This window comes from Phyllobates terribilis, unplaced genomic scaffold, assembly GCF_046119375.1.
Source record: "Phyllobates terribilis strain yellow unplaced genomic scaffold, ASM4611937v1 Scaffold_7__3_contigs__length_470593459, whole genome shotgun sequence".
Taxonomy (NCBI): Eukaryota; Metazoa; Chordata; class Amphibia; order Anura; family Dendrobatidae; genus Phyllobates; species Phyllobates terribilis.
This window is the reverse complement of record NW_027362767.1, coordinates 41,800,810-41,819,833: the sequence shown is the minus strand read 5'-3', so window position 1 is coordinate 41,819,833 and position 19,024 is coordinate 41,800,810. Positions and strand designations below refer to the sequence as shown.

The following is a 19,024-nucleotide window of genomic DNA, read 5'->3' as shown; positions in this document are numbered from 1 at the left end:
AGTAGTTCAGTGCAGTTTGTGGGGAAATTTTTTTCATAAGAATTTGGGAAAGTAATGAAATGTCCTATAAATGTCTGTCCTATTCCTGATCTAAGGGTCTGGACTTTTAGCTGAGATGAATCTGTGCTGCAGTAAATTTATCACTTACACATGAGCCGAGTATGAGGGAGTCAGAGTCGTGGAGTCAGAGTCGGTGTCATGGAAATTGAGGAGTCGGAGGTTTGGCATACCGACTCCACAGCCATGGTGGGAATATATACCTATTTAAATAAATTGAATAAATTGATGAAGATATTTTTATCAGTACTATATGGTGGTATTATTTAGACATTTTTGAGGCTAATATTTCAGTACCGTGTGTTGGTGAAATAATTTCAGTCTTGTGTGTAATATTATTTGAGCACTTGTACTGGTATATTTCAGTACTATATGATTGTATTATGTAAGCATTGTAAGGTGGTATTATTTCAGTGGTGTGTGGTGGTATTATTTAAGCACTGCATGGCGGTATTATTACTGCACTGTGTAGCAGTATTATTTAAGTGGTGGCTTTACTTCACTACTGTATGATATCAGGGAACTTGTCGCACAATTCATGTTACCCAAGCCAGAATGGGCAGCATGAATCAGAGCCTGGCTGCACCATTCCAGCCAGTGACATGTTCTCTGAAATGTCTGACATTTCAGAAAGAATATAGTTATAAGGAGGCGGCACCGGACTTGTCTCATCTCTGTGCATGGTCCCAGCCGGCTTTTGCCAACGCTGCTTCAACTTGATTGACAGGTCTGTCCCATAATAACATATCTGTCAGTCACCTCGAGCAGTGCTGGGAAAAGCCATCCGGGGACTGTGCTAGACTAGTCTCGTCTCTGCCTAAGATCCCCGGCCGGATCTTCTAACTAGATCAACACTGAAACGGAGTGTCAGAGAAGAATATACCTGCCTGGGATTAATTGTGCAGCCAGGCTGTGATTCATGCTGCCGTGGTTGGAGAAGTTCCCTTTAAGCTCTGTATTGTGCTACTATTTCAGTATTGTGTTGTGGTATTATTTAAACACTGTATGATTGTCACGGGTGTGTCAGAGGTGACAGACAGTCGCCCTGCAGTTGGTTGCAGATCTCTACATTTGGCATTACAGACATCTTCTTAGAGGCTGGCTGTCTCTAGGACCCAGCGGCTACCTCCCTCTAGCTAATTAGCCCCCTACCCTGGGTGTATATATACCTGGTGTGTCTGAGAGGGAGGTGCAGGTGATATTCCTTTCTACTTGTGAAGGCTTTAGCAAGAGTAGTACTTTGTCGTCTCTGGAGCTTGAGGCCGTGTACGCATTTGGCTGGACTCGTCTAAAGCTAAGCATTCTTCCCCTGTTTGTCTATCCTTCTTGTCTATAGAGTTTAGTGGAGATCGACTAGTGCTCATCTCCTCCCTTCCATAGCCATAGCCATATGCCAGGGAAAGTCAGGGCGAGGCACGCGTGCGGCGATTGGTGAAGAGCCAATATAGGAAGTTGAGACAGGGTGACACTATACCAAACTAGGAGGTCTCCACTCCCCCCTTTCCCTAGTGTCTGGGCTCCCTTTCCCTCTTCCCTCTGTGTTGCACTAAGTCTTTCCCACAACCTACGTGACAATGATGGTATCATTTCAGTGTAGTGTGGTTGCATTATTTATGCATTTTGTGGCAGAATTATTACAGAATAGTTCTGTTACATTATTTAAGCATAGTGTGATTTCATTCTGTGGTTAGTGTGGTATAGTGTGGTTTCAGTATAGTGTGGTTGTATTATTTATGCATTTTTTGGCGGCATTATTTCAGCATAGTTTGGTTGTATTATTTATGCATTTTGAGGCAGCATTATTTTAGCATAGCATGGTTGCATTATTTATGCATTTTGAGGCGGCATTATATCAGTATAGTCTGGTTGTCTTATTTATGCACTATATGTTATTATGCTTTGACTATGGAAAACATACATTTTATGGATATGAAATCTATCACAAAAAGAGCAATTTATGCAATCGGGAAAAGGTGAGCTGAATTACTTGAACCAACCAGGTCCATCGTCAGATCTTTGTTCAAGGCGCTCCGCATGTTATGACGCCTCGTTACGTAGAAGAACATTTGGTGATGCCTTGTTATCTGCACAGACAGCTACTATCCGGTTGCACATAGTACTATTTTGTGACATAGAATTCAGCTATAATTTTCGGGTTTAATCTGGGGTTGCAGGCTGAGGATTAGTCTGGATTATTACTGCTTTTACTGTGCGAGGACTTCAGCCCCATATACAATGAGCTCGACCGTCCCTCCTTTCCCCATAAACATCAGCCCCTTCCTGGTTGTATAGAGCCGTCCCCTCCTCATTATATCCTGAGTATTTTCCCTTGAGCTTCAGTAGATAACACACAGACATCTGCATTCAGCCTGTGGCCCCTCACCATGGCTCTGTGGTCTCTGATCTCAGGGGCCCTCCTGCTGTTGCTGGGCCTGGTTGCTGTCTGCTTCCTACTGTACTGCGCTTACATCCAGTACATCCACATGAAGTATGACCACATCCCCGGACCCCCCAGAGACAGGTGAGGGCACAAGTGTTCCTGCATATACTGCAAAAGGGTATAACCTATGGCTCTTTCTTGTAGTGGAGGGACCCCTAGTGAGCATGAGAACTGGGGTAGTAGTGAGCATGTGCGATCACTGCTCCTTTTAAAGTCTATAGGATTGGGGGGTTGCACATACTCACTCACTATCTCTTTATTCACAAAGGGGACTTTGGGACCCCTGCGCTAGAGATCGGTGAGAGTCTCAGCCCCCAGCAATTATACATTCATCATCAATCCTGTAAATAATTTTTTTATCTTATTTTTTTTTGCAGTTTTTTGCTGGGTAGTTTACCCACTTTGATGAGATCAATGAAGGATGATAACTTGGTGCATGAACTGTTTCTGCGCTGGTGAGTCCGGTTCCTTCATATAAATGACATATTAACAGGTTTATCACATTGCTATAATCCATTCATCTATCCTGATAGTTTGCTACAATATATCAGTGCAGGCAAAATGTATCAGGCTGCTTTGCTGGGGATGGTGTAGATTTGAGGAGTATGATAGGTTGGTCTGTACAGGTTTTTACTCTCTCTGGATAAAAACAATATTTTTTCTTTCTTTTTTTTAACTGAAGGTCATTGTTATTTAGTAAAATCAATTTTATACAACAATATTTTTGCAGAGATCTTGCAGATGCCAGCTCAAATTATGTTGGAAAGTTTTAAAAAAAAGTTTTATTATACGATGCTTAACCCCCACGTGACACCATAGGAAGTCAGAAGTAGTCGTATGGGAAATCAGAAGTAGTCGTATGGATGGAGTGGGGTCGGGCTCATTAGCTAATGCCACTTCATACGTATTGCCGTGATTGGCGCTAACTCCTATCACAGCAGTTTAACTCCTTAAATGCTGCCATTAATAGGAAACGCAGCTAAGTGGTTAGTCAGGGAGACTTCAACTACCGGGCCATGCAGAAGTATTTAAGTATATTGTACCAGTGATCAAAGGATCGCAGGTTCAAGTCCTACATTAAAAAAAAATGTAAAAAACTCTTTACATTAAAAAAAATATATATATATATTGAAATTACAAACTATAAAAGTGAAAATTTCCTCCTTTTCTCACTTGTTAAGTAAAAAAATAAAAATGTATCATTTGGTTCCCCCGAAATGGTATTAATAAGAAATGCAGCTCCCCTTGTAGAACACAATCAATCTGATTATAACATTATTTCAAAATTATTTTTAAACATTTAGTTATTTATTTTTTTTAAAGTAGACCAACAAAAAAAAAACAATTACTATTATATAAAAAAAAAAAACATCAAATACTTTAATGGATATATCATACATTAAAACCCCCAAAAAAGGCCACGATCCGGGACAGTTCTTGAAGTGAAGTACTCCCATCTTTTTAACTCCCTAGCAATATTGGACACTTTTTTTTTTTATCTGTTGGGAATGTGGTGGGTGATTTGCCCTTTTTTTGTCCCATTTTAGTCTTTATTTTGTGTGGATAGGTTTATGTGACCAGTGCAGTCTGCTTATGGTCATTAGGTTTATCATCGCCATTACCGTTATCCATGTACTTGTTCCCTTGTCAGTATATATACTCTCCGCTACAGGCTATTATTATCATTTTTTGTATCGTATTTTTGTTGCACATTGTCCTTTTTGCTACAGGAAATGATTATTGTTAGTATGTATTTAGGGCTCTGCATGGGTGACTAAAGTCGGACCACGCCGAGCGGGGGCGCCGTATCTTGCGTTGCCTATTAGGGTGCCAACCTCCTCCTTTTACAATTGTCACCAAATTTCCCTATGGCTTCGCTTATATTACTTTTTCCTGAATTAACTTACTAGTGTTATATGTTTTTTCTACTTCTTTTTTTTTGGGGGGTGTTTTTAATATATATATCCATCATAGTATATTTATATTATGTATATTATGGTCTGTTTTTTTTTTTTTGGGGGGATCGCTGAACGGATTATATTTTAGCTTTCTAAAAAGTAGTAAAATATAAATACGATATAAACCTTACAAAATGGTAATTGTGATAACACATAGAATAAAATTACATGTTATTTGGATGCCATTTAAAAAAACAAAAAAAACACCCCCCCCCTTCCCATTCGGCTGTGTGATAACTGACGTTTCTGGGAATGTTTAAGCCCTGCCCCCCGCCCACAAACCCAGCCCCCCAGGAGCCCCGGGAAATCCGGCAGAGATGGCCGTTCTGCATGTCAATAGATAAACAGGTTATATGTCTTCTACCTTGTTCAGCCAATTAATGGGTTATGATTGTACTTACTTGCCAGGGCGCAGACCTATGGCCCCGTCGTCCGGATTAATGCCTTGCACAATGTGATGATTTTTCTCACCAGTCCTAATGGAGTAAAGGTACTGGACAAAGAATGATGAGTCAATAAACAGGTTGTCCAGGATTAAAAAAAAAACATGTCTGCTTTCCTCCATAAACAGCGCCCCCCTCTGTCCATGGGTTGTATTGCAGATCAGTTTTATCAATTTGACTGAGTTGCAATACCCAACACAGCCTGTAGATAAGGGTGGAGCTGTTTTTTTTTATTTTTTGGAAGAGATCAGCCATGTTTTTCTAATCCAGGATGTAAAAACATTTCTTGATCCTTTTTTTTATTTTTATAATTTTACACAGGAAATTCTTATGTCACCAAAATACACAAAGGACGACGTCTATCGGCGGGCGTTCAGCCTCTTCGGAGTAAGGTTGGTGAACGATTATATTCTATGGGCAATGGATGGCGCCATCTTGTGGTGAAGCTCCTTTATGAAATTTCTGCTTTGTTTTATCCCTTTTCTCTCTAGGTTTCTGGGGACCGGATTGCTGACTGATCGCAACTACGATCATTGGCACAAGCAGAGGAGAGTCATGGACCCCTCGTTTAGCAGAACGTAGGTTAACGTGATCCTCAGGGAAACTGGCAGTCCCATGCAAATAAGATCTTCCGGTGTTGGAAGCTTCCAGATTATCAGGCAATGTGCTGTAACCATGCCGGATAACCAGATGCGATATGGAAGGAAACATGCAGGGGGAGCTGTACCATCAGACCGCTAGATAAGATTCAGCCATATTGATTGCGTCGAGCTTCCCTAGATGCATTATAGTCGCCTTTCCAACCTTCAGGTACCTGATGGGACTGATGGGGACGTTTAATGAGAAGGCGGAGGAGCTGATGGAGAGATTGTCGGAAAAGGCGGACGGCAAATGTGAGGTCTCCATCCACGAGGTGATGAGCAAAGTGACGCTGGACGTCATCGCAAAGGTAAATCCTGACGGGGGCATCACAGGGGCCAAACAGCGAGAGGAGACCGGGCCGGTCCTGTGGCCCCATACTGAAGAGGGTCTGCTGGTTGGGGAGACCCCCGAGGCTTAATGTCAGGGTCGTAGCCCTGGTATCACCTGTCTTATGACCTGCAGGTGGCATTTGGGATGGACCCGAGGTCTCTGCAGGACGATCAGACCCCGTTCCCACGAGCGATCTCACTTGTGATGCAGGGGGTGGCGGCGACACGAAGCCCACTGGTGCAGGTACAAGCAAAGAGCAGCAGAAGCTATTCATACCCATTGTGATACCGCCTGCCACTGTATCTAATCCTATCCTGTGTGATACCGCCTGCCAGTGCATCTAATCCTATCCTGTGTGATACCGCCTGCCGGTGCATCTAATCCTATCCTGTGTGATACCGCCTGCCGGTGCATCTAATCCTATCCTGTGTGATACCGCCTGCCAGTGTATCTAATCCTATCCTGTGATACTGCCTGCCAGTGCATCTAATCCTATCCTGTGTGATACCGCCTGCCAGTGCATCTAATCCTATCCTGTGTGATACCGCCTGCCAGTGCATCTAATCCTATCCTGTGTGATACCGCCTGCCAGTGCATCTAATCCTATCCTGTGTGATACCGCCTGCCAGTGCATCTAATCCTATCCTGTGTGATACCGCCTGCCAGTGTATCTAATCCTATCCTGTGTGATACCGCCTGGCAGTGTATCTAATCCTATCCTGTGTGATACTGCCTGCCAGTGTATCTAATCCTATCCTGTGTGATACCGGCTGCCAGTGTATCTAATCCTATCCTGTGTGATACCATCTGGCAATGTATCTAATCCTATTCTGTGTGATACCGCCTGCCAGTGTATCTAATCCTATCCTGTGTGATACCGCCTGCCAGTGTTTCTAATCCTATCCTGTGTGATACCGCCTGCCAGTGTTTCTAATCCTATCCTGTGTGATACCGCCTGCCAGTGTATCTAATCCTATCCTGTGTGATACTGCCTGGCATTGTATCTAATCCTATCCTGTGTGATACTGTGTGCTGAGCTGTGTATCTAATCCTATCCTGTGTGATACTGTGTGCTGAGCTGTGTATCTAATCCTCTCCTATGTTATACCGCCTGGCAGTGTACCTAATCTTATCCTGTATGATACTGTGTGCTGAGCTGTGTATCTAATTCTATGCTGTGTGATACTGCCTGGCAGTGTATCTAATCCTATCCTGTGTGCTGAGCTGTGTATCTAATCCTATCCTATGTTATACCGCCTGGCAGTGTATCTAATCCTATCCTGTGTGATACTGTCTGCTGAGCCGTGTATCTAATCCTATCCTGTGTGACACTGTCTGCTGAGCCAATGTATCCAATCCATCATGTGATACTGTCTGCTGATCAGTGTATCTAATACTATCATGTGTGATACTGTCTGCTGCACTGGTGTATCTAAGCTCATTGCGTGTCATGTCTGATGACCTGGAGTATCTAAATCTAAGCCTATCATCTGTGATACTGTCTGCTGCACTGGTGTATCTAAGCTCATTGCGTGTCATGTTGTCTGATGACCTGGAGTATCTAAGCGTGTGATGCAATCCTTGAAGATGATTGGTCTGCTCACTCTTCAGTACACCCCGGGGAGACGCGCTTTCATCAGAGACGTGCGGGAGAGCGTGAGACTGCTCCGCCAAACAGGGAAGGATTGTATAGAGAGGAGACAGAAGTCGATACAAGATGGAGAAGACGTCCCTGCTGATATACTATCACAGATACTCAAAGGGGCAGGTACAGTACCGCAGATCTGGCCACTGCTAGAACACTAGGTGGCGCTGTATTATATGGAGAGCAGGGGCTGTGCTTTCCTCTAAAGCCCAGGTGACTCTGTGACTAAACCATTGACCCATAGCTGCGTATTATGGCTGCGGTATATTAGCTACTTCCAAGACCCCCTGCTACAAGAGCAAGAAGTAGTCAGGGACAGAAGTGGCTGATATAGGAAGAGATCAATGGGTATAGAATAAGGGTGGTGTCTTCTAAATCTTTACAGCCGTGGAAGATTCGTATGACCTGGAAAGTTTGCTGGATAATTTTGTGACTTTCTTCATAGCAGGTGGGTATAAAGCCATTTCTGGAGGCGTCAATTATTCATTGCTATGAACAGAACTCTACACACTGTATTATGCCTCCAGGCCAAGAGACCACAGCAAACCAGCTGGCTTTTGCAGTAATGGAGCTGGCACGGTATCCTGATGTACTAGAAAGGTGAGGCCAAATGTCCACTAGGTCCAGCGTATCAGGTGCTATTCTATCCTCCAGAGCTGCACTCACTATTCGGCTGGTGCAGTCACTGTGTACATACATTACATTACTGATCCTGAGTTACATCCTGTATTATACTCCAGAGCTGCACTCACTATTCTGCTGGTGCAGTCACTGTGTACATACATTACATCACTGATCCTGAGTTACCTCCTGTATTATACTCCAGAGCTGCACTCACTATTCTGCTGTGCAGTTACTGTGTATATACATTACATTACTGATCCCGAGTTACCTCCTGTATTATACCCCAGAGCTGCAATCACTATTCTGCTGGTGCAGTCCCTGTGTACATACATTACATTACTGATCCTGAGTTACATCCTGTTTTATACTCCAGAGCTGCACTCACTATTCTGCTGTGCAGTTACTGTGTATATACATTACATTACTGATCCTGAGTTACCTCCTGTATTATACCCCAGAGCTGCAATCACTATTCTGCTGGTGCAGTCCCTGTGTACATACATTACATTACTGATCCTGAGTTACATCCTGTATTATACTCCAGAGCTGCACTCACTATTCTGCTGGTTCAGTCCCTGTGTACATACATTACATTACTGATCCTGAGTTACATCCTGTTTTATACTCCAGAGCTGCACTCACTATTCTTCTGCTCGAAGTGACAGTTTATACGCTTATAATTTGTTTTTTTTACCTGCATACTGGGATATGTAGACGAGCTGCGTACTCTGCTGAGACCGGGAGACTTGCCATAGCTCGATTACTATACATGGCTAGAAAACGGATTGCCAAAAACTGGATTTCTGCAACGCCTCCCCAACAGGCAGAAAGTTTATTAAACAAGTTGAGTCCCTTATATCATTGGAAAAATGGGTATACCTCAAAAGGGATAGAAGTAAATATTTTGATAAACTATGGGGTCTTTGGCTTGGAGACAACCAGTTATCAGCCTCGATAGGGTCTTGTTAGAGGTCTACCAGTTGCTATGGAATCACTACACATTGCGTTAACAAATGGCAATCGGCTCTGCGGCTTTAGACTTGGCCGGTCTGATTTATTCTGTTTTGTGTGGACATATATCTACGATATGATCTTCTGAATAACATATGTTGGGGGGGGGGAGGGGAAGGATTTCAGGGTATGGTTGAGAATGTTATTTGTATATGTGTAACTGTTATAAAATTAATAAAAAATTTTTTCCTTTTTTTTTTTTTTAACATCTTATAATTAGAGTCCAGGGTGAAATAGACGACGTATTCGGGTCACGTAGAGACGTTACGTATGAAGATCTGAACAAGTTGCAGTATCTGTCGCAGGTAAGTGTGAATTGCAGCTTCTATCGAACAGATCGCTTAGATTTCTAAACTCTAATTTTTCATAGATTCTTAAAGAGACCCTCCGGTTATATCCCACGGCCCCAGGAACATCACGTCTTCTGGATAAAGCATTAGTGATTGAGGGGCTCCGTATCCCACCTAATGTCTCCTTAGTGGTAAGCGGCTACACAAGGGTAGACTACTCCACCCATTCTCCTGCCGCATGCAGGCACCCCGTTTAGGGCTTAGCAGCTTTCTTTGCACAGGGGGCGCCGCTCATCTCTTCTGGAACAATAGTATCAGATGATTTTCCGACTGCAGAACTTAAAGGCCCCAAGAGAACAAACAGCAGCTGCAGAATGCCGACCTGCCATGTGTAATGTTATAGATGGTGCCGGGGTCCTAAGCCCCCTCAGGTATAGGGGTCCTGTGCGACTTCTGCCTCCGCAGCCCCCGTAGATACACACCTGTTAAATCTAAAATACAAACTGATGTTCCCGTTATTAATTTCTGGTGTCATCCGCTCCACAGTTTAATTCCTATGTCTATGGGAGAATGGAGCAGCATTTTAAGGATCCCCTCAGGTTTGACCCAGATCGATTTGCTCCTGAATCTGAGAGGTGAGTGCACCCTCCAATACCCATGCTTTACATCACCCCATCATTATCCTCGAGAACGGGGTGTCAAACTCCAACCCCCAGCATATAACTAGACTCCGCCGTGTATTCATGTATCTCATTGCTCCCAGGCCGCACTTCACCTACTTCCCGTTTTCCTTGGGGCCCCGGTCGTGTATAGGACAGGTGTTCTCACAGGTAAGGACACACCTGTATTGTGTGAGCTGTGTACAGTGAGCGGCCAGGCCGCAGCATTGCTGACTGTTGCCCAGGGAGGCCCAGTAGTCGGTTGGTCACAGTCAGGGATTGCTGGGAAGTGAAAGCTTTAGCGTGTTTGTTTTTTTTTGTTTTTTTAAATAGATGGAAGCAAAAGTGGTGATGGCGAAACTTTTGCAAAGATTTGAGTTCCAGCTGACGGACGGGCAAAGCTTCGACATGGTCGACAGCGGGACCTTGCGACCAAAAGATGGAGTCATGTGCTGTCTGCAGCAGCGGAATACCAGGAATTAAATGGGCCCTGGACTTTCACACAACTCCCCCTTTAGTAATGTGATAAAGAAACGATGTATTCATCATGGAGTCTCCCTTCTTTTTGTTAAGTGTAAGCCTGCTCTAGCAGGTAGGATGGATAACAGGAAGCGGGGGCGGGGCTTGGCACATCTACAGGAAGCGGGGGTGGGGCTTGGCACATCTACAGGAAGCGGGGGTGGGGCTTGGCACATCAATAGGAAAGGGGGATGGGGCTTGGTGCATCAATAGGAAAGGAGGGTGGGACTTGGTGCATCAATAGGAAAGGAGGGTGGGGCTTGGTGCACCAATAGGAAAGGAGGGTGGGGCTTGGTGCATCAATAGGAAAGGAGGGTGGGGCTTGGTGCACCAATAGGAAAGGAGGGTGGGGCTTGGTGCACCAATAGGAAAGGAGGGTGGGGCTTGGTGCACCAATAGGAAAGGAGGGTGGGGCTTGTTGCATCTGCAGGAGGGGAAACGGAGCTTAGAAATTTAGGGCATTTATCACTTTACAGAATGGCGGGCGTGGATCCATCGCTGTACAGGAAGTGATGGGTGGGTCCTTGTCTCGTTTACGGTAAGTGGGGGAGGGATTTTTATCTGCAGAGAGTGCGTTCTTGTTTTTTTGAGCAATGGGCAGGAGTTTGCCCCTGTACAGGGAGTTGGGGGGCAGGGCTTTGCTGTGCTCCATGGCTGTCTCTCTATGGGAGTACTAGTCTCACAACAGCCGGAGTGACACGGTTTGGAGACTAATAATGCTGACACCAGAATTAATAATTACAATGGCTACAGGCTGATTTGCAGCAGAGTTCCCCTTTATCCAGACCTCTATGTATCAGTATAACAGATTTATTGCAGGAATTTACAATGTAACTTCATGGAGTCCAGTAAAATGATCCCGGCTAAAAGATCGTGCAGACTGGATCTGCGTCGCCACAGAGATTGGAAAAGTCGCTAAAAATCGAAGGCCAGTTTCCTCGGAGTCATAAACTGTTTGACCGTTTCCGCCGTCAGCCCTTTCCTCCGCTCCTGGTGCGTTGCGATTATCGGCTGTAAGGTTTCTATCAGGATTTTCTTCAGTTCTCCGGTGAGTAACGCCCCGCTAGTGTAATCCTGAAGGACGGAACAAGGGAGGGGGAAGGTTTGACAAGTAATTCAATTGGCGAACGGCAGCAGGTACGGAGCAATCAGTGAGATCCCAGAAGATAGGTGATAAGTGCTTCAGGCTGGAAACTACAAGTCCCATGAAGCCCTGACAGCTGCAGTCTATCCGTGCATGCTGGTACTTGTAGTTCCAGCAGGAGGGGAATTGCTTATTGCAATCCAATGTTGTAGGAGGGGACATGTTTTAACGGGGTCTGTGTAGGTGACGGGCCCCTGGGTACTGATCTATGTATATATCATCTGCTTTCTCCTCACCTGCTTGATTTTTTCCAGCTTCTCGTCGTCTTCTAGGAAGAAGGTCAGGTACATATAACAGACGTCGACTTCACAGTTGCCACCATATTTCCGGTGTTCCTCGATTGTATCTTTGCCCCCGGAGAATGCATGTTTATTGATCTGTAAAAGGGAGGAAAAGGGGTTAATGATATAATTGGGCAGAAATCTGGCTCCTCCATGCTCTCTGCAAATCATGGATGGGGTCATACCGTGCCCCGTTCAGTTGGATGCCATATATGATGGAGAACACAAAGCAGAACGCACTGGAGGATTTTACCAACGGCTTTGGACACGTCTGGTCACATCGCCAATAAAGGGGACATGGCTCCAGAAATCTCAGTAATGGGGCAGTGATTACGTTAGTAAATACATCCTATTTGGTAATATTTGCTTCAACATGGCCGACCCCCTTTAACTGAACATGACTTTTGCACCATTCTCTGAGCAGCACCTTATTCTTGATCTGCTTGGGGGTGTCTGTGAGAAATATGGATGAATTGGCATCGCTGGCGCTCATCTTTGTCTGTGCCCCTTGCAACGCAGGAAAGAAGGTTGAATGCATCAGAGCTGGTTTAAGGTAGTTGATCCTGGGCGCCACATCTCTGGTCATTCTGAAGTATGGATCCTGAAGGAGAAGACAGTATTTTAAGGCTGTTTTTTTTTGCAGACTGATTATAGTTTGTAGTGCAACAGAAAAGTTATTTTTTTAAATATACTTTTTCACAGAATTCACCCCCCATTATGTGCACGCAATAGGCCATTCCACATCACAAAAGACAATTCTGGCTGCAATATAGAGGAACAAACCACTGCACGCAAATAAGGGTCGCACATGTGGGCCAAGACCTAAGCATTTTACCCCATTTTGGAACAAGCGCCCCACCTGGTCGATGGCACAGGGGATGAGACACTGAATATCCTTTCTGCCATTGAATATCTCTGGGAAGGAGCTGCTGAACGACGGAGCGGCCTGAATGGCTGGAAAACTAATTTTCCCTGAAAAACAATAGGACAATGAAGGTCAACAGGACAGGTAGACAAATTACCGGGCACTCAAGGTCAGGACAACTACTCCCAGCAGACAGGTCAGATCTGGGGTGTTCACATTTTTACTTACCAATGCAGTCGCTGTCTGTGAAGCCGAATATCCCTTTAACCTGGTTGAACGTTACGTGTTTCTGGACTTGGACAATATTTTTGTAGAAACCTGAACTGATCCTGTGGAATCCATGAACATAGAATGTTATAAAAGTTTTCACGAGCCGTCGGGTAACCCTCCATGACGCCTTCACCTCTCCCCATACTCTGTTGCTCTTTGGAGAAAACGATGGAGAGGATAAACTTTGGGTACAGCGGATGTTCAGAAGGGGTTAAATAATACAGATCTATCCGCTTGCAGCCACCACCAGGGGAAGCTTCCTGCATACTGAATTTACATTGAACTAAATAATTCAGTATGCAGTTAGTTCCCCCTAGTGGTGGATGCAGTCACTGCTTGATTATAAGGTTGTAGGGTTAATATCCCTTTATGTTTTTATTCTAAGGACTCACTCACCCCATATATTCCAGGTCGGAGAAGATGAAGGTTTTATTAACATCGAAGCCGCAGGCAATAATGTCCTTGGCGTTTTCTATAGTGTACTGATAGGCTTTCTCTAAGGTCAAGTCCTTCCACAGATACTTCTCATCATCGGTCATCTGGACGACCAGCGGGACATTAAAGACTTCCTGTAACCACCTGTAAATAGAGAAAAAAAGAAGCTCGGTACCCCCCCAAAATAAGACCCCTAAAACTAACATATGCAGGTTCCCCTTAAAGGGATACTAAACCCCGTTATAAAAATGATGGGTTCTTATCACAATGAAGAACTGGATGAAAACAGAGAACAATAGCTTAACATCACCTGCAGAGTTTTAACTGTTAACTTGGCGCCTGCATAAAATCGCCGCCGCTGTCACATAAAGGGTTAATGAGCAAGGATCCGCTACTTACTTGGTGAAGATGAATGGAACGAGGTGACCGACGTGCATCGAATCTGAAGACGGGCCTCTCCCCGTGTAGAGGTAAAAAGGCTTCTTCTTCTCAACGGAATCCAGAATCTGGTGCATGTCCCTGATGTATAAAAATAATCACATATGCAATTAGTACTAAATCTGCTGGGTCTGTAAACTTTTGCAATCATTTGATTTTTTTTTTTTGCTCCAGGTGAATCCATAGATAATAAATTCAGAAACTTTATAACCAGTCGTTATTAAAAATCCCCAACTGTTTTAGGTACAGAACTCCTGTGCCGACCTGTGTGTCTCCATGGTTACAGACTACAAACAAACGCTATGTAGTCTGATCCTTTCGTCACGCGTTTCTGACTACGCCCTTTCCGGAAGAGGCGGCGTACCAGCGTGACTACACAGGATCAGACAGTACAGGGTTTGTCTGTAACCGTAGAGACAAATGGTCCGCACCGGAGCTGTATACACAAAACGCTGCAGGGTTTTTGTTTTTTTTTAAATGAGAAACTTCACAAAGTTGCTTTATTAAACTGTTGCACAACTCTACATAAAGTTTAAAGTGAATCCTAGTTGTGGAGTCATCTGTAATAGTCATTCTATGATATAATGCGCCAATAACATGTACGCCACCTTTCCTTCAGAGCTGTAAGCAGAATACAGGCTGGCGCTTACAGAAGCCTATAGTCTGCCAATGAAGTATTCCTATCTTATGCAGGGATGATATGAGATTAGAATTTGCCATCACTTTTATTTCCTTGAGAGTGAAGGGGCAGAAGAGCAGGAGTAGTGCTGGACTCCCTTCAGGGTTGTTTCCCTGCAGAGCAGCGCTCCTGCAAACACGCTGTGCAAGGAATTGCAGAGCGGCCCCCTACAGGTGAAGGAGGCAGACTGCAGATCTCTGCCGCAAACGCCGCTGTACAGAAAAACCTCAAGCACCGAGGCAGCCCAATTCTCAAGATCAATGGGGACCCCAGAGGTCAGACCCCTAATGACATGGTGGTTCCCGTACCTGTGTGAAAAGAAGGTTCCTCTCCGTAAGAAGTGGTGCGCCTTGTTCCCTGTAACTCGTTCAATTCGATCAATCAGATCCTGGTCGATTTTGCTGCTTCCAAACCGAACTGCAGGAAATTTATCATAAATATATAGTACAGGGTGTAAGGTACCGAGAAAGCAGAGCTCACATGAAAAAAACTGTCTCCTTGTATGTCTATGGCAAAATTCCTGTGATCTGGCATCCAACTACATTTTCTATGATCATTTCATAATCCAGAATCTGATAGTCCAGCACCTGGCAGCTCATCCTGATGCCAAATTAAATGGTCTGCGTACTTTCAGACAACATGACCTCATTTGATAGGTAATGTGTTAAATAGGAAATCTGCAAATCACTGTATTACCCCCAAAAAATACCTCCAAAGTGACGACCACTAGGTGGCTCCTTTCTATCTACAGTAACTTATCTAGCCTTTGTCTCTTGGCGCCTTCTCTCCTGTCAGAATCATACACAGAGACGGCTTTCAGTTCAGCTCTGGTGAACCACTGGTCAATATCAGGAGCAATGCATGCTATGAAGTTCCAGCACCTATAGTGCTGACAGAATGCTGATGAACAGGAACTACCCACTGAATAAGGATGGATGGCAAATAACAGAGCAGAATAGGGACAGATTCTGGACATGACATGAGTATTGTGTATCCACTCTCAGTTACCTATAAGTTTATCATAGTCCACCCCTTTTGCGCTGCCAGTTTGCACAGTCCAGGGATCCACAAAATCGTTCTCGTCACTTGCAGCAGTAACCCCATTGTAGGCATAGGGGGTCTCACAGGTGGGTGGGGACCCCGGCTTGTAGTCCTCTCCCGTTGCATTCTTATATTTGACTTTCAGAGCCAGAAGAAGCTTCACCGCGGCATCAATTTCATCCTTCAGCAAGAAGACAACATAGGTTATCTAATAAGCCCCTCCAAGAGAGGGGGAGGAGAGCAGGCATGGGGGCGACCACCAGTGAGGAGGAAATCTTATAGTCACAGTGATCACAATGATGAAACTGTTCGAGGTTATTACATTCTCTAAGACCCACTAGTGGCCACTGCAGGAGAGATGTGGTATTACATAACACCTAGTCGAATGAATGAACCATCAGTCACTCATGGTTGTGGGGAGTCTTCTGCCATGAGTGAGGTTTTCTTAATAGGTCAAAAAGTTTCTAATATACTTTGCTTTTAAAATGGTTGTCCCTAATCAAACAGGATACATACTAAGCAGCTGATCGCCTAGGGCATCCGATCACAAAAATAGTCTTTCCAATGTCTATGAGACTGACTGCTATCTCCGTCAGTCCCATATTCAAAATGGATCAGCAATAGCATGTGACTCCTGTTCTCATTATTTGTGGATGCCAAAAGGAAGAACCAGGTGATGGCGCTATCTTTGCCACCAAGTGAGATCAAGGTGCAGGAACTTCAGGTTGCTCGTAAATAAAAAAAAAAATATATATACATATATATATTTTTATTATTCACACTAATATAAAACAATAAAACCTATATACACACAATGCGTTTCGGCAGTTTGCAGCCTTCTTCAGGGTTTTATCGTTTTATATTAGTGTGAATAATAAAATTTTTATTTTTTTTTTCTTACTTACGAGCGACCTGAAGTTCCTGCACCTTGATCTCACTTGGTGGCAAAGATAGCGCCATCACCTGGTTCTTCCTTTTGGCATTCTCGCTGTGGGATACTCCTGTCTCAGGATTCAATCCTACCTCACCAGGTCGGCCGCAGTCCTTTGCAATTTCATCCATACTACAAGCGGGTCAGGTGAGCAATTTCCTATAGATACTCAACCTTTTAATTGATCAAATCTTACTACGCTTAGATAGCGCCACGTTTTTTCTCCTTTAGGAAATCTATTATCGTTCTCATTATTTGTGGGGGATTCAGTACACACATTACACATATACAGAACCTATCCATACATATAATACACACACACACACACACAACATATTCACACGTGTAGTACACACATTAAACACACAAAGAACCTATAGACCGATACGGCACACACATTACACACATACAGAACCTATAGACAGATGCAGTACACACATTACACACATACAGAACCTATAGACAGATGCGGCACACACATTACACACATACAGAACCTATAGACAGATGCGGCACACACATTACACACATACAGAACCTATAGACAGATGCAGTACACACATTACACACATACAGAACCTATAGACAGATACAGTACACACACATTACACACAGAACCTATAGACAGATACAGTACACACACATTACACACATACAGAACCTATAGACAGATACAGTACACACACATTACACACATACAGAACCTATAGACAGATGCAGCACACACATTAAACACACAAAGAACCTATAGACAGATACGGCACACACATTACACACATACAGAACCTATAGACAGATGCAGTACACACATTACACACATACAGAACCTATAGACAGATGCAGTACACACATTACACACATACAGAACCTATAGACAGATGCGGCACACACATTACACACATACAGAACCTATAGACAGATGCGGCACACACATTACACACATACAGAACCTATAGACAGATGCAGTACACACATTACACACATACAGAACCTATAGACAGATGCAGCACACACATTACACACATACAGAACCTATAGACAGATGCAGTACACACATTACACACATACAGAACCTATAGACAGATGCAGTACACACATACAGAACTTATAGACACACTATACTTGCTTTTGTGGCCTTTTCTGTTTTCAATACTCGGACTTTCTCCCCTTGTTGTGACACCCGGTTATACAGTTCCAGGGGTGGGAGCGTGCCACCTGATCCAGGGTCGGCCATGATGGGGCGAGGAGTGATGAGAGAATCTGCTCAAATGCCAAATAAATCAGCAACACTGGGGATCTCTGAAAATCCTAAACAGAAAAAAAAAAATAAATCACATCTGAGCTTTTATAATGATGTGTAATGTACGGGAGCCGGACCCCCCCAATCATCATTCCAGGTCACTAACAGCTCGGCGTTACATTGATGTGTTGGTGGAACCAGTTGTGCGGCCATTTCTCCAGTGTCCCAGGAGCCATTTTTCAATCTGACCACCCCAGGCCTTATGTTCCTATTATTACGGTGAGCCGCCTGCGTTGTCTACACCCGCCCCCGTGGCTGCAGCGTCTCCGGTCTTGTCTCCCATCAAGCACATCTGGGCCGTCATTGGTTGGTGATTACATGGGAGCTGCCAGCTGCGGATCTTGATGATTTGCAGCAGGACCTTCCATGACCTCAGTGACAGCAGCTGGGGCTGAAGGTGCCGGGATTTCCGCACGGGGATCACACTCTATGCTAGTGAATAATCTAGTGATCTTTTGGGGATTTTTTTCACCATTTACAGATCAGTGTCGTCTCCATCCTGTGATCTCCATAAATCCACGGCTTTCCCCTCCTGGTGAGGTCATTCCCACGCTGAGGACTGTACTGCACGATGACCTGTGACCCATCGCTGCCATATGGGAGTTGTGCTGACAGATCCCCCTAATACGCAGGATCGGATCAGTGATCCCCCCCGTATAACACGGACCGGGCAGAAGCCGCTTTACCTCTCATCAGCCGCCACCTTGCCTTCCCCGTGTGATACAAGCAGCCGGTGTCTGGATGCGGCAAGCCCAGGTTCCGCCCACCGTGCACACTGCTATACAGTCCCTGCGGAAACATGAGGATGACAAAGGTTCCTACTCTCTCCCAGGAGCTCCTCATAGCGGAAGAGCAAGTGATAGAACTAACATATACCGCGTGCACACGGTCAGTAAACGCTGCGGATTGCACGGTGCTGCGTGCGATCCGCAGCGGGCAGATGTTACAGCATAGTGGATGCCCACTATGCGTCTCCGTGCTCCTGCGGCTCACCCGCGGACACGGACATGATGCGGCGCGTC

General features: G+C 44.6%; 3 protein-coding genes across 3 annotated transcripts in view; 2 read left to right on the top strand and 1 right to left on the bottom strand.

The window, feature by feature from the left end:
• Nucleotides 1-2,349: 2,349 nt before the first annotated feature.
• Nucleotides 2,350-10,582, top strand: LOC141155348 (cholesterol 24-hydroxylase-like). Its single transcript, XM_073642228.1, has 15 exons — nucleotides 2,350-2,578; nucleotides 2,875-2,952; nucleotides 4,864-4,945; nucleotides 5,220-5,290; nucleotides 5,390-5,476; nucleotides 5,709-5,847; nucleotides 6,003-6,113; nucleotides 7,482-7,638; nucleotides 7,901-7,963; nucleotides 8,043-8,115; nucleotides 9,371-9,455; nucleotides 9,521-9,631; nucleotides 9,987-10,075; nucleotides 10,204-10,270; nucleotides 10,433-10,582. Exons 1-15 carry the CDS (start codon nucleotides 2,442-2,444, stop codon nucleotides 10,580-10,582), a joined length of 1,500 nt encoding a protein of 499 aa, XP_073498329.1. The 5' UTR covers nucleotides 2,350-2,441.
• Nucleotides 10,583-11,373: 791 nt separating this feature from the next.
• WARS1 (tryptophanyl-tRNA synthetase 1) lies at nucleotides 11,374-19,014 on the bottom strand. Its single transcript, XM_073638413.1, has 12 exons — nucleotides 18,996-19,014; nucleotides 18,689-18,791; nucleotides 17,829-18,010; nucleotides 15,739-15,952; nucleotides 15,039-15,147; nucleotides 14,013-14,132; nucleotides 13,575-13,757; nucleotides 13,137-13,237; nucleotides 12,903-13,015; nucleotides 12,471-12,644; nucleotides 11,999-12,139; nucleotides 11,374-11,692 (listed from the first exon to the last, which is right to left on the bottom strand). Exons 3-12 carry the CDS (start codon nucleotides 17,934-17,936, stop codon nucleotides 11,534-11,536), a joined length of 1,422 nt encoding a protein of 473 aa, XP_073494514.1. The 5' UTR covers nucleotides 17,937-18,010; nucleotides 18,689-18,791; nucleotides 18,996-19,014; the 3' UTR covers nucleotides 11,374-11,533.
• WDR25 (WD repeat domain 25) overlaps nucleotides 18,690-19,024 on the top strand; it is a 141,637-nt gene continuing 141,302 nt past the window's right edge. The window contains exon 1 of the mRNA XM_073638410.1: nucleotides 18,690-18,890. Coding sequence (XP_073494511.1) covers nucleotides 18,744-18,890 — 147 coding nt within the window. The 5' untranslated portion in view covers nucleotides 18,690-18,743. The remainder of the gene's footprint in view (nucleotides 18,891-19,024) is intronic.